The 14,423-nt window shown below is 49.6% G+C and overlaps 1 protein-coding gene across 1 annotated transcript in view; it reads right to left on the reverse strand.

The window, feature by feature from the left end:
• SCFD2 (sec1 family domain containing 2) overlaps positions 1–14,423 on the reverse strand; it is a 430,884-nt gene that overhangs the window by 9,029 nt on the left and 407,432 nt on the right. Inside the window, exons 7-8 of the mRNA XM_032400353.1 lie at positions 13,572–13,706; positions 2,312–2,431 (exon numbers count right to left, since the gene is read on the reverse strand). Of these exons, the coding sequence (XP_032256244.1) occupies positions 2,312–2,431; positions 13,572–13,706 (255 nt within the window). The remainder of the gene's footprint in view (positions 1–2,311; positions 2,432–13,571; positions 13,707–14,423) is intronic.

Genomic DNA, 14,423 nt, shown 5'->3' on the forward strand with positions numbered 1-14,423 from the left:
GGTGGACAGCTAGAGCAGCCATTGGGTGGACAGCTAGAGCAGCCGTTTTGTGGATAGCTAGAGCAGCCGTTTCGTGGACAGCTAGAGCAGCTGTTTTGTGGACAGCTAGAGCAGCAAGGCCGGACTTCCACTGCACGTGTAAAAGCAGGTAGCTGCTCCCGTCCCAGATTTGGGCACAGGTAGGTGTGCACCCAGGGCAGAGTGAGTCTGTTGGGGTCTGAGAAAGGAAGATCTGCCTCCACAGGTACCACCCCAGCAAACATCCGGGTAACCCACCTCCTTTCAGAAGCTTGGAGATCAAGGGCACCATGATCAATAACTCCTCTGCTGTTTTTCCCTACTGCCTTTGGGGGCTTCCTGGGGCCTGTTAGCTCTTCGGGGGAACTTTTTGCACCATGGACACATAGCAATCACGGCTGCTCCTTAAGCCCCAGATTCTCTGAGCAGCTCCCTCTGCAGATGACCGGGCACAGGGTTGGGTTGTCGCAAAGCCACTGCAGATCCCAGGTCTGTGTTGTCTAACTCGGGTCCTGCAGCTTTGAAAATGGCTGCATTATATCCTTCTAGAGTGGGGATTAACATGTCTGTCAGGGTGGTACAATGCAGCACTGTTCTGGAGAGCTAAGAATTTGGTTCACCTCATTAAGGACAGCGAGAAGTGTGCTTTCTGATTAAAAAAAAAAGTCTTGCTCAAAAAGGCAACTGCTTGTTAAACAGATCCTGCTGACAGGGTGTTAGATGAGGCAGAATTGACCACTTGGTCAGAAATTTCACCAGCTAGGACCATGACAGGTGGTAGTAAGAGCAGAAATGGTCACAGCCAAAGACTGGTCATTCCCCATTCGAGAACTTTCTGCAGCTGCCTAGATACTCAGGTCCGTTCCTCGGCTGGGTGTCTGGAGACCACAGGACCCAGGCCTTCTCTGCCTCACTGGGCGATCGAGCCTGCTCTGTAGCCAATCAAGCCAGCAGACCAGGCTTCCAGAACTCCTGCCATGTGCTCAGGCCTGGGGAGCCCCAGCCTTTGTCCTAATGGAATCCATGTCTGCTTGAGGAGACGGGGCAGCGAATAGGAGGCAGGGGGCGGGCAGTTCAGGGTCGCACTGCCAAGTGCGGAGTTTGGATTCCAGCAGAGATGTGGAAGGCCAAAGACAGGCAGAACTTTGCCTAAGAGGAGACAGAGGCCCCCTGGGCTAAAGCTGAAGATAAGCCCTCAGAGGCAAGTCTCAAATGGGGGTGGGGGGTGAGAGTCAATGGGAACATGTGTCAGACTCTCTGTCTCCTGGCAGGACAATCCGGGGGCATGTCGTCTGGGCTCCTCGGGCCCCCAGAGGACAGAGCCCCGGCTGCCTGCAACAAAGCACTCTTTTCTGGCTTTTCTCTCTCCACTGTCTGTCTTCTCAGATTCCCGTGCTTCTTCTGCTTCTTGGGATCGTCTCCCATGTAAACCACCTGCTCTCATGTTTTGGGGAGCCCACTCAGGCAAGGACTTAAAGTCTTACTGAGTTGCCGGCTCCGCGCCGTCAGCCAGATTAGAACTTCCAGGGGCAGGGGCTCTCCTTCTCCCGAAGTCCCTCCCCTTGGGCTCCGGCTGCCTCCTGTCAGCAGCTAAACACCCCCCCCCCCCCCACCACCACCACCACCGAGCAGGGTGCTGACCGCCCAGAAACGGCTGATACTGAGGGTGGCCACCATTTATCGAGAGCTATGGGGCAGGCACAGTGCTAGAAGTACATGCTCTCCCCTTACTGATCCAAGACTCACAGCCCCCCTAGCCCTGTTGCCTCCGGGAGAAAATGGAAGGCTTTGCTTTCCCAGATCAGCTGGCTAGTAAATGACAGAGGTAAGACTCAAGGACAGACCTATACAATTGAGAGGTGTGTGTTCTTGACCACTGGGCTGCTTCCGAGGGGATGAACGGGCACTGGCAGGAGGCGACAGGGGAGACAGATGCTACATCGTTATTGTCTTGATGATGCGCCTTGAGTAACAACTCGTGAGTAGCTAAGAGCTGACTGGACACAAGAGAATATATGCCCTTCAGGAATCGGGACTAGGGACAATAGCAGCTTAGCCCCTGAAGCCCCGAGGCAGGCGAGGACCGTAAGGGACAGCTCTCCTCCCTGTGTCCGCAGCAGGACAGCTGACCCGGGAGCAGGTGGAGGGGGAATGTGACAGGGCAGGAGTGGGTGGGAGAAGAAAGGTGGGATGGAGACGGGGAGAGGCGCTGGGAAGCCAGATGAAGGACCCTCGGTCACCCTTCCACTGGTGCCTCAGGACCCTCCTTCACCGTTCACAGAGGCCTCAGTACCTGGGTTCCTGGCTGCAGGGACGGCACAAGGTCTTTGATCATCTTGGCTTCTGAGACCGTGACCCCGCCCACCACGAAGAGGATCAGGAGAGGGTGGTCGCTGGGATGAGGCCGGCTCACCTGCAAAACAAACCACCATGGGCTCAAGTGGCTGGTATTGGGGCAGAACGCCGTGCAGCTGGGCGCCTTCTCCCTTGTCCCTCCATGGGGACCCCAGGGCTGCCGCCCCCCTAGTGCAGGTGACATATGCAACACTTAGAGACGGTGATTCATTAAGGATTGGATGTGTTAGTGGGCTGTAAACCCACTGACCAGGAAAGCCCATACCATGTCATCTTATTGTACCCCTTTGAATATTTTATTGAAGGAAAAGTTAAGGTCGTGGAGCTATTAAATAGGAAGAGAAGGCTGAGGGGCAACTTATTTATTCTCTCCTTAGCAGCCTTCAGGTCTGAGCATAAACATGCCCCTTCTTCATGACAGAGCTCTGTTAACTTCCTTCAAAGAGCTTGCCACAGCCTGTGGTTATTGGATTTGTTCCTTTGTTTGTTTCCTTATTGGCTGTCTCCTCTTCTAGAACCGGGGATCTGGTTCACCGCTGAATTCTCAGCTTACCTAGTGCCGTTTCTGGTACCTGGCAGGTGCTCAGTAAGTTTCTGTGGAATGGATAGATGGTCAGAGCGCTAGGGAGCTGGCGCTGAAGGGGTAAAAAGATGCATGAGCCCAGCACCTGCCCTGGGAGCTTATCGTCTAGCGCAGACTTCATGCCCTTACCTTCTGCGAGCCAACCTTTGCTGGGCACCTACTCTACATGGAATGGCCCACTAGCTGTCGTGGAGAATTAGCCTGATGCCTTATGATTTCACCAATAAGGCAAAGTCTTATATACCAGAATGAGAATGACTCACAGGACCCCTCAGGAAATGCAAAATGAGCCCCACACAGTGACTAACTGATGGGCACAAGAGGGAGTTTCTGAAGACAGTATGTTTTGAGCCCTACCTGGAAGCCAGAGCAGGTTTGGGGAGGAGTGGGCGGGAGAAGTGGTGTGACCCAAGTTCTAGAGGCAAATGGTTACCCACTGGGTGGAAGAGGCGGGCAGGGGGCGGGGGCAGCGGCCAGGACGGAGCAGCATCGCATCACTGCAGGAAGCATGTCCCCGGCTCCCAACATGGCCGCCTCAGCCCAAGGTGGGAGACACAGGCTTTGAGTCTGCGAAGGGAGGGTCCACAAAGGCGGGGAATGTACTCACTCATTCACACTAACTCCCAAACCATCTTCCCGCGCAGACAGCCCCCAGGTCAACATCTTATTTTAAAAACACTTAAAAAGGCAACACATTCAGTGTTTCCAGTTACATAAGTTACTCTTTGGCTTCTGGAGAAGAAACACAGGATGGAAAAAAAGGAAGGAAGGGAGAGAGGGTGAGAAGGAAAGAGACAGGGAGGGAGGGAGGGAGGGAGGGGAAGGGAGAAGGGGAGAGAGAAAGAGAGAGATCTAACCTTTTCCAAAACAGGTGAATACTGGAAACTCTGACCTTCAGGAAAAGACTGACTCCTCATCCCCGCCCCCCTCCCCAAGCTTCTTGCCCTGCAGCTCTCCTTCTCCTGGATTGCATTTGTTGGCTGCTTTCTTCCAAGTCACGTAATACATACCCAGGACAATCCTGCTTGTGTCCCACTATTCCCCTGAAGTCCCCATGGCCATCATATGCAGGAGTCAATGAACATTACTTTGTCTTCGTTTAACGGGTCATTTCTGTGGCATCTGTCACAGTTGATGACACCCTGCTTGGCTACTCTAATAGCACTCTCTGTTGGTTGTTCCTTCTACCTTTTCTGATTGTTTCTTCTCAAATTTCTTCACAGGTTCCTTTTCTTGGTCTGCCCCTTTATATGTCCGTGTTACTTTGGGCTCCATCTTTGGCCCCTGGTCTTCTCACTCACTACATCACCCCTGAAGGATCTCACCTACTCATTCACCTTCAACAAGGTTTTACATCCTTCCCAAATCTATCTCCTTAGCTTGAACACCTCCACTGAGTTCCTGTGGACTTGCTCACCTGGGTGTCTCCCAGGACCCCTAAACTCAACAGGCTCCTAATCTGATGCATGATCTTGCCAAGTCTATTCCTCATGTTGACTTTCTAACAGCTTCACCATCTTCACGTGCTCCCGAGCCAGACACCTGACAGTCACCTTGGACTTCGCTCTCTTCCATTTCCCAGATCTTAATTGTACCCCCTCACATTTGTGGATCTCTCCTTGACTTCCACTGTCCCTATTCCGGTCAGGCTCTCATTTTGTCTTCCTTAGATTACTGCCACAGCCTTCTGGTTTGTCTCCCCATGCCAGTCTGGCCGTCCCCCATCCGTCCTCCTCATTCCTGCCTGAGGAAGCTTTCTAAAATGCAAACATTTATTGTTGACTCTAGTGAGCACTCTACTAAACATTTCTGTGCATTATCTCATTCAATCCTCAAAATAGCTTTTGGGGGCAAATACAATCATGGCTGCATTTTACAGGTGGAGAATTTTAAGCTTATACCCAGTAACTCAATTGTGGCACAAGGGGCCATGCTCTGAAACACCCCTCAGCTCCATTGGTGCTTGCTCTCTCCATGAGTCTTTGAGGATGAAGTGCGAACTCCTTCATTCAGCATACAGGGCTCTTTCAGTGTGGCTTTGCTTCATGTCTCTATTTCCATCTTCCATGCACAGTGTTTGTTTGCTGGAGCCCTTCACAAGAATTTGAGCCATGCCTGACTGCGTGGTATTTGGGGTTTTTTGAACATTTTGGTAAACATATGACGCTTGATTGAACATTTGCACTGAAAATTGCATTTATCACAGTGTTTGGTTTGATTTACTTCCACAAAGTAAACAAAGCCATCAAAACACAGAGAGCTGGCATCCTGGAGTCCCTCTCGCGCCCCACTCTTGTCACAACCTCACCAAGGGTAACTCCCACCTGGACTTCTGATACTCGACATCGTACTTTGCTTTTTCCACTTCTCTCTAAGTCCTGGAGATTCTCCACGCTAGTAGGAAAGATCTGTGGCCCACAGGCATTGGTTGGGACCACACCGGCGTGCTTTGGCTTCTGTCCGTGCCCTGGCTCTACAGTTATTCAATAGTTAAGGACCCGCTCCTTCTCTTCTTTACCTCCTTCCCTCTTATTCTCTTTAAAGAGTATCCTCTCCTCTGAAAAATTGTCTCTCCCTGTCTCTCGACTCCTGCCCCGTGACCCAAATCTGACCACACCTCTGCCGTGGCCTTGTCAAATTGGACTGCTGCTTATCTCCTCTCCTAGAGTGCGAGCTACCGGAGGGGAAGGGTGGATCATATTTATCTTGGCATTTTGGCATTTTGGGCTTTGAGCACAGACCTTGCTCATGGTAAACTTTCCACACATGTTTCATGAATAAAATAAATGGACAGATGAATGACGAAGACCCACAGGCTAAATGGAGATGCTCTTCTTTTCTTAAGAGATCTTTTAGAAACTCTTTGCTTCAAGTGTGATTTTTCCTGGCTGAGGAGCTAACCTGAAGTTCCTTCCAACCCTGCAAATAACTGTTTCTCACTTGATCCTGGAACAGAAATACAACTGGCTCCAGAACTTCAAGTGGGACAGTATGTTCCCAAAGACATATGCTTTCCATAAGAGAGTCTGGGCTCTGAAGTACACTGCTGCGAGAATCTTGGAAGGATGTATCGAAAGATGAAAAGGAGACAAAGATCAGTAACAACAAAGAACAATACCCTGGGGCCAAGGAGTTGAGGGAATGTTGGGTTTGGTACACATAAAAGGGTCCCATTAATGCACGTTGCTGTTTGCTAGTTTGGTTTCTGTTTAGATTTATGTTTTGATACCAGACTTTCCTTCTAGAACATGTCCAGTGGGCAGGCTATTGGGAGGTGGAGTCTTTGAAAGTCTTTTCCATCAGAATAACACATTCCTTATAATCAGCCCCACACTGCTGCATCCCGGGTGTCTGTGAGTTCCCGGTGTGAGGCACGTGGAGGATGAAAGATGTAAGCATCCTGACTGCCATTGCAAATGCCCAGATTAATAAAGCGAGTCAGACTCACTGCTCTTTCACTTTCCGAGCCTTCGCTGGCTGTGATTTCAGACATGGGTTCTGGTTAGAGAAGCCAGTTTCTCTCCACCATCCATCTACTGGAGCCTTCGAGGCATAGGCTGTGGGAACCTTCTCTGCAGCTGTGGGCCCCGAGAGCTCTTTGATGTCCTGATTGGTTTCGATGAGTGGGGTTTCCTCTGCTTCCAGTTTCTCTGGCACGCTCCAGGAGTCCTGGGAATCCTGCTGCCGATTCTCCTCCACTTGGTTTCTCTGAATGTGTGACTCCACTGTTCCAAGCCCAGGCAAGGGTCAGGCCCCCATTCTCCAACAACGGCAGAGCCTCGGAGAAGGGAGAGAGTGCAACAGGAATTTTGGCCTCAAAGGGCACTCGGCCCTGAGAACAGCGGTGCCGACTCTGAAGATGGTCTGGCAATGGCTTTTCTCCCCACAGAGATTAGTAAGAGCACTGCCACTGCCACCCATCACTGCATGTCGAGCATGGTGCTTTTTACTCAATTACTTGTCCGTTCAACAAATATTTAGTGAGCAACTACTACAGGGCCTGATGCGGCTCTAGGCTTCAGGGATGTCAAGAATGCAGCAGTGAATGGATCAGACCAGACTCCCTGCTGGTGTAGAGTTTCTCTTTCAGTCAGGGAGGATGACAAAGTATGTAAGCAAACGTATGTAAGGATGGAAGGTGGGAAGTGCTCTGGAGGAAAAGAAAGCAGGGGGTGGGGCGAGCAGGACACGATGTGACACGGAGAATCTGTGAAGTGGGTAGAAGCTCTGTTTTATAGCTAGAGACAGGGAGGCTTGGAGGGCTGAGTAACTTGTCCCCAGTCTCCCAGTCAGTGAGCTGGAGGGTGGAGACTGAAATCCAAGTCTATCTCACTGCAGAGCTAGACGCTTTCCACACCTCCCCATTTATGAACAGATTCTTCAAACTGAAAGCATTTTTGCTAGCTTTCATCTCTTAAGGCTGAGCTTCTCATTCCTTAGCAGCATCGGTCAATTAGCAGGTTCCTGGTGGAATTTCCTCACTGAATCACGTCGTGGAAGGTCTCCACTTGGGCAGCGCCACTCTGTTGTTTAGCTTGACCTCCCTGCTACAGCTGCTGTGGTGGATGGCTTCCTCTTTCTGGAAACCTCCCCCATCCCCTCCAGTTTCTCCCCTGCATCCCTGGACTCTCCTTAGAGGGCACCGCTTGCCTGACCTGCTCCATGACAGGCTATATCCCTGACTGCTCGGGCCTCTGGCCCCTGCTCTTCTCCTAGACACCCTTCCTGGGTGACCCAGCCCCTGCCCACGGTCCATGGCTCACCTGCAGCCGTGGCCCCAGATTGCTCCCATTGGCCCAGGCTCTGCGGAGCTGCAAAGCTAACTCTCAAACACAAGTCCTCTTGCTCTCCATTCCCGTTTCTCAGTCGGAGAAAATGTTAACACCGTTCATGCAGTCACCCAACTCTAGGCCAATCACCCCAGGTGGTATCTTCTCATCTTCCACATCCAAGCAACACCCCGTCCTGTGGAATCCACCAGCACTGAGCCCCTGCCCTCACGCCCCCCGCCCTGCTTGAGCTCCGGATCACCTCATCTGCCCACCATCCCTCTGCAGCCCGATGCAGATCTGGCCACATTTCCCCCCATGCTCACTGCTGCTGGGGACACCTTTGTAACATATAAACTGGTTCTAGATTCCTAACAACCATTCAATGGCGCCTCAGTGTTTTGGTCAAAACTCACCTCTAGCCTGTCCTGACCTGGCTTTTGCTTACCCCTTGGCCTCATATTCTTCCACTCCCCAAATCCGCCATCAGCTCCAGCCACTGGGAACCATGGCATGGGTCACTCTGTTCCTCACTCCCGCGGCGCTGATGGCACTCCACTCTTCTGGAAAGCTCTCTCTGACTTCCGGCCTGACTCCCCCTTCTCTGTGCCCTCAAATCCCATCTGGCACACCACTTCTCTCTCCTCCCCACAGTCCTCCATTTTCCTGTCCATCACCTAGCAAGCTGCAGGCCACACAAGGTGAGCTGGGCCAGGGCAGGTGGGGCACCTAGTTTGTCTCTATGTCTTCCCTGCCCACAACAGTGGCGAACACACAGAAGACGCTCTCAATAATTGCTCACAGGCAGACAAAGTTTGTAGGCTGCCCAAACCAAGTTTTTGTTTTTGTTTAATGATTCCAACCGTGAGAGTCCATCTCACTAGAACTGATGGATCATATTTAGCTAGTGTTAGACACAAATCAAGCCTTACCTCATAGGATGAAGCAGTTAAGAAGACGAAAATAGAAACAAAGGTGATAAATAGTGTTGCAAACAGGAATTCCAGGACGTGTGCTGAGTTAATCAAGAAACACCAAATGCTGACCTATTTTCTTCTTGTCAGAAATGCCATTAAGTATAACGGACCTACGCCAACAGTTCATCTCTCCATCTTGTTTGCTTATGTAAACAATGACGAGCTCTACGAGATGATCCACAGGCATGTCCAGCTCTTACAGTCCAAGGCTCTGACAGCAAATCTCACCTGAGGCTCATCATTTTTGCCCTTCATCCCCATGGCAGTCTTCTCCCCTTCACTGTAGGTGCATCCAACCCACACGTGAACGGTCTCCTTTATGCCTATGGTTGTGGGGTACGCTCCTGGCAGCTATGCAGCTGCAATGTGATCCTGCCCCTCAGCCATTGTTGACTGGTTCGGGAAAGCGCTGCTCACCTCAGTTGGGCCAATTCCAGATCCTTCCCTGGGAATCAAGACTTGACTGAAGACAGATGAGGCTCAGTCAAAGCTGAGCTCTTAAGAAGAACCAAGGGCTGTGGCATCACGACCCAGCCGTTCATTCAGTGCACACTTCCTGGGCACCTGCCCTGTGCTGGCTGGTGCGCTTTGCATCTTCTGCAGGCCAGAGTGAGTCCCAAAGAACTGTCTGGCTTCCTGATGGCTTTTCTAGTTCTCAGTCCCCATCCATCCTGAGGCCCACCACACTACTGCCCTGAGTTCCCCGAGATCCTCCTCGGTCTTCACCATAAATGATTCACAAGAAATGATTAAGTCATGCACTTTGTTGGCATTGTTACTGAAAGAGTTTCAGTTCCGATCTCCTCTCACAACCAGCTTTGCAGGGCCTGTTGAGCAGCTACTCCATCTCCCCTGTGGACCCAAGGTGAGGGAGCTCTCATATCAATTCAGAGAAGGGCCCAGAGGCAAGCACTGGGTCTTCTCTGAGTCTTTTTCACAAATCTTTTAATTTTTTCCAATTAAGCATGGCCACATAGGAAATGGAACAACAGCAACAAAAACCTTCTTAAAAAACATACATAAGGGGCGCTTGGGTGGCTCAGTTGGTTAAGAGTCTGCCTTCGGCTTGGGTCATGATCCCAGGGTTCTGGAATCGAGCCCCGCATTGGGCTCCGTGCTCAGCGGGGAACCTGTTTCTCCCTCTGCCTGCCTGCCTGCCCACTTGTGATCTCTCCCTCTGTGTTAAATAAATAAATAAAATCTTAAAAAATACATAAAAGGAGGTAAAAGGGCCTCACGCAATTTCATTAGATAAAACCCACCCTCCTCATGCCAATTCCAGCAGAGAAAACATCTTGACAAATCATGTCCTTTAGTCAAAACAAGTTGGGGGCCAAACACATGGAGTAGATATAAAGTATGTTATTTTCAGGAGACCGAAATCCAAACCACAAATTCCAGAAATGCATTTTAAAAGTGCTGCCTATTAGACACGCTAGTTTTAAATTAAATTAACGTTGAAGCGAGGGGGGTAAGGTATGTTTCGATTTATTTATTAGATCACTATCAAGCTTTCCTGTAAGGAGATCAAGGTGCTCCATGCACAAGCATCTTGGAGAAATGCTTGGTTGTTTGAAGAATGTCAGGTTCTGCCAAAGCTGTTTCTCCCCAGTTTGATAGCCCCCCCCCCCCAAGGCATTGCCTTTTGAAGCCCACCGCTTTATGTGGCTAACCACAAGTCTATCCTCTGCTTGAGGAGGGCACGTAGCGGACTTGACACCCTGTCTCAGAACCATTCCAAGAATGGTCTTGTGGGCACACTGACTCTTCTCCCCAGCTTGTCTGCTTTACCTTCCAGGGCCTGACACAGTGAACCCGGGAGAGGAAAGTCCTGTAGTGTCTTATCACGCAGGAAGATTTTGGTTTTGTTTGTTTGTTTTTGAGATTATATTATTTAAAAAAATTACGGCAAACAGGCAGATCTTTCATTATCAAAGCTTTTCTGGGAGCACTTATTTTGAACCCGGGTCAAGAGCACGGGAGGATTTTCTGTCCTCCAGACTGGAAGGAAAACTCTTAGAATTTGTCACACGCTGCCCCATCAGGCTGGACAGCCAAGTGCATATTCAGGCCGAGTGCAGATTGTGTTTTCCAAAAGTGGCCACGACAATAACTTCTGCTCCCTTTCCAAGAAGAGAGTAAGTTCCCTCTCCTCCAACCCAGGTGGGTATGGGTGTCTGCCTGGACAAACAGAGCACTGTGGAGGGGATGCTACATGACTTCCGAGGTTTCCATCTGGCTCTCTCTTAGGACGCTTGCCCTTGAACCCAGCCACCATGCTGTGAGGAAGCTCAGGGCGATGGCAAGAACTGCGTCCCTTAGCTCATGGGCCAGGCTGGGCTACCAGCTGATGGGCAGCGTCAACCTGCTGGCATGTACGGGTGCCACCTTGATGGTGAGTTGCTCTCTGTTGAGCTCTGCCCAGAGTACAGATTCATGAACAAAATCAGTGATCAACAGTATGTTAAGTCAGTGTTTTGGGATGGCTTCTTACGCAGCAAGAGATAACCAGAACAGATGGGGATGGAAGACTTCTCTGGACAGCCTTTATAGAGGAAAGCACATGAAAGCAATGCGGGAAGGAGATGGTAAAAAGTTGCAGTAGGATGCAGATAAAGTTCCGACTTCAGTAAGGGCAAACTCCAGTGGCCTTGACTTCCCTCTCACAGAGCTTTGGTTTGATGCAGAGACTCTTAGACATGCATCTTGCATCCTCTTCTCTCCACAGGCCTTAAAGCAGAATGGAAGATACTCTCTCCTGATGGCTTCCCTCCGTCTCAAAGACATAGCTCCTTGGGAAATCGCAGTTATTCCTCAAAGCCCTACTGACTGTTCTTCTCTACATTTATCCCATTTATTTTGTTCAAGTCCTGAACACATGAGCCAGAGGTAATGTTCCTTTTCACGTTCTATGGTGTGGTGGGAAGAGTCAGCATGGAAGCCCAGGTAGAAACAGAACAAAACGCCTCTCCGTTGGGGTGGTGGCATGGGGAGGGCTTTGTGGCCAGTCCACTGAGACTCTCCCCACCCCCTGCAGACAGATGACACCCCCTGGCAACTGAGAGCAGATGCCTGGCAGCTGGGGGCTGAGGAATGGATTCTGATAGCTGCTGGGAAAACACAAATTCTCCCTTTTTCTGAAATGCATTACTTGGAAACCTCTCTTTGAGATCAGTCTCAAGGGGCCAGAGCATTTCTTCATGAGTCCTAACCCCAGGGATATGAAGGCAGAGAAACACAGTGGCCTAGGACGGCTCCACACCCGTTCTTCCTAGGCAAAATCCTTCGCAGGGCAGTGACGCCTCTGATCAGTGGAAGAGCTGCGGCAAACACTCTGCAGAGCGTAAAAGGGTAACGATGTGCCGCGGTTCATGAACCAGTAAAGGAAAGCGTAAGCCGCTCGTCTCCCACAAGGGAGGCTCCGTATTGGCCTGACACTTGCACAGTCCATCAGCGTATTAAAGGCACCGTGCCCTCAGAAGCAATTTAATTTGTTGTTTTATCCAGTGTTTCCCAAACATATTTGGTCACAGGATCCTTTTGCTATGGGGACATCGTGGGACATCGCCGGACAAGAGCGAGGCGGAGAGCAGAGAGCAGGCAGGTTGGAGCCCTCACCGTGCCCCCGGCCAATGTCGGACGTGGCCGCCTGACTGGGGAAGCGCCCAGGGCCTGTCGAGCCGGCCTCACGGACCAGGGCCTGGAAGTCCAACCTTGTTACTTTAGCCTCTCCTCAGGGCAAAGTCCAAGCTCGTGAAGGAAGGAAGGGGATGCTCAAGTGGAGAAGGTTTTGGAGACCACGTCTCGTCTGGAAGTTTCTAGGCAAAGTAGCCATCGTGAAGGGCTACTGGACAACCTTGGGATTACGTGCAACTGAGGAGCCCCCACACGCTTTTAAGAAGCTGATCTGTAATACATTATTTACAAAAAAAAAAAAATAAAGAGGGGGAAAATCCAGGAGCCACACGGAATAACAGACAGTGCTAAGTGGAGGCAGCAGGAAGGAGACCCGGACCGCCCCTCCAGCCCGTTTACTGCTCTGTCTCGAGTCTGACTGTCTGGCTTCTGTCCTCTGGCTGTGCGCGTGGACCAGTTTTCCTGGCATATGCATTTACTGAACTCTGAAAGGCCAGATCTGCTATGTAGATTAATTCATGATTTCAAAGACGCTTTGAAGCAGGCAAAACATTCTGTTATTTCCAAGAGTTATTACAACTGAAGTCCTGGCATAGACTGGGAGGCCAGTCTGTAATCTTGTTTAGATTCTTTTAAATTCAGAAACGTTGTAATGAGTTAAAAATAGATCTCATTTGTGTACTTTTCCTCCTTTCATCCCCATGGCAAAGGCTGTTCAGTCATTTTGACCTCTCCTTGATATTAGCCAGAGAAAGTCTAGCACTTGGCCCCTGGGATGGGAGTCCACTAGGCTAAAACAAAAGCCATTTTCGAATGGATTTGGGGGTGATGCGAGTCATGTGACTGAGCAGAGTTATTCATTATTCTACATGAGTTCTAGAATTAAGAGCAAGAGACCATCATTAAGACCTACGAATAGTATATGGATTAAATGAAAATGTGGGCCAAGGAGGAGAAAAGTTTTCATTCACACTATCCTAGGGGGCTTGTATCCTCACATATCAATTGAAAAAAGACCATAGCGCTTAGGTCAAAAGAAGCTGTAATATCAGAAGGCTGGAAGGTCGGGCTGCTTATAACCGAAGTTAAATAAAGATTGCACCTGATTTCAGAAGAGCCAAAATACTGGATGTTATCTTATACGGTCCTCCCCAGGGTGAATGGGGTGTCAGCATTTTCCTGCCCAGCACAGACATCGGTACAATCAGGATTACCTCCTCAGGGTTACTTTACCTTCATAAACATGCTGAATCCAGTTTTAAGGAGATCAGTGAGGCCTGAAGACATGTGTTCAATATCCACTGGATCTGGCCTCTCAGGATTAAATATTTCTTCCACAACCTGCTTCAACAATGGCTTATAGGATGCCTGGAAAGACAAAATATTGTGCTGTAAGTTAAAGGGTTTGTTTGGTTTGTCTGGAGAGACGATAGCTTTATCTGCACCAAAGGAAGCAAAACAAGTTTATTTTGACACTGAGCAATGGCTATGATTTTGTGTGTATGAAAAGGCAACTATAACAACATTGGTTTTTTGGGTAAATTTCACCCTAATACCCTAATGCTATTTTTTGTTCTTATCCCCTTTTAGCAGCAAATATCTCTTACTGGAGCTGTAATCCTAGTAGGACTACTTTTTAAAATCTGGGTTTAAAGTGACAATTTTTTGTATATGAAGAATACTGGAAAGCAAAGTATTGTCATTTGCGACAGACATGAAGATGTTCTCCAGTTTTCCTGAACATTCTTAGAATTATGCTTCCCTCTACTAGGAACTGGAATGTTTTCATACGATGTACTGTCACTATCCAAGCCTAAAGCAATCCCTTCTTCCTCTATAGAGCTCAACTCCAAGTAGGACTTGGCCAGAAAACAAAGCAAAGATGCCAAACAGGAATCTGACCAAGGTCAGGGCTTAGAAAAAGCAGGCCACATGGTACCATAAGAATTCCAGGAGAATGAAGTTGATGTCGATTTGTTACAGCTCCCACAGTGTGATAAACGATGCATCTATGCATGTTCAGATAATATGTGGAGGCAGCTTTTTCTGACCAGTGTACTTTCTGGCATGTTCCCCACTCCTCTT

Source organism: Phoca vitulina, unplaced genomic scaffold, assembly GCF_004348235.1.
Source record: "Phoca vitulina isolate PV1807 unplaced genomic scaffold, GSC_HSeal_1.0 scaffold3, whole genome shotgun sequence".
Classification (NCBI taxonomy): Eukaryota; Metazoa; Chordata; class Mammalia; order Carnivora; family Phocidae; genus Phoca; species Phoca vitulina.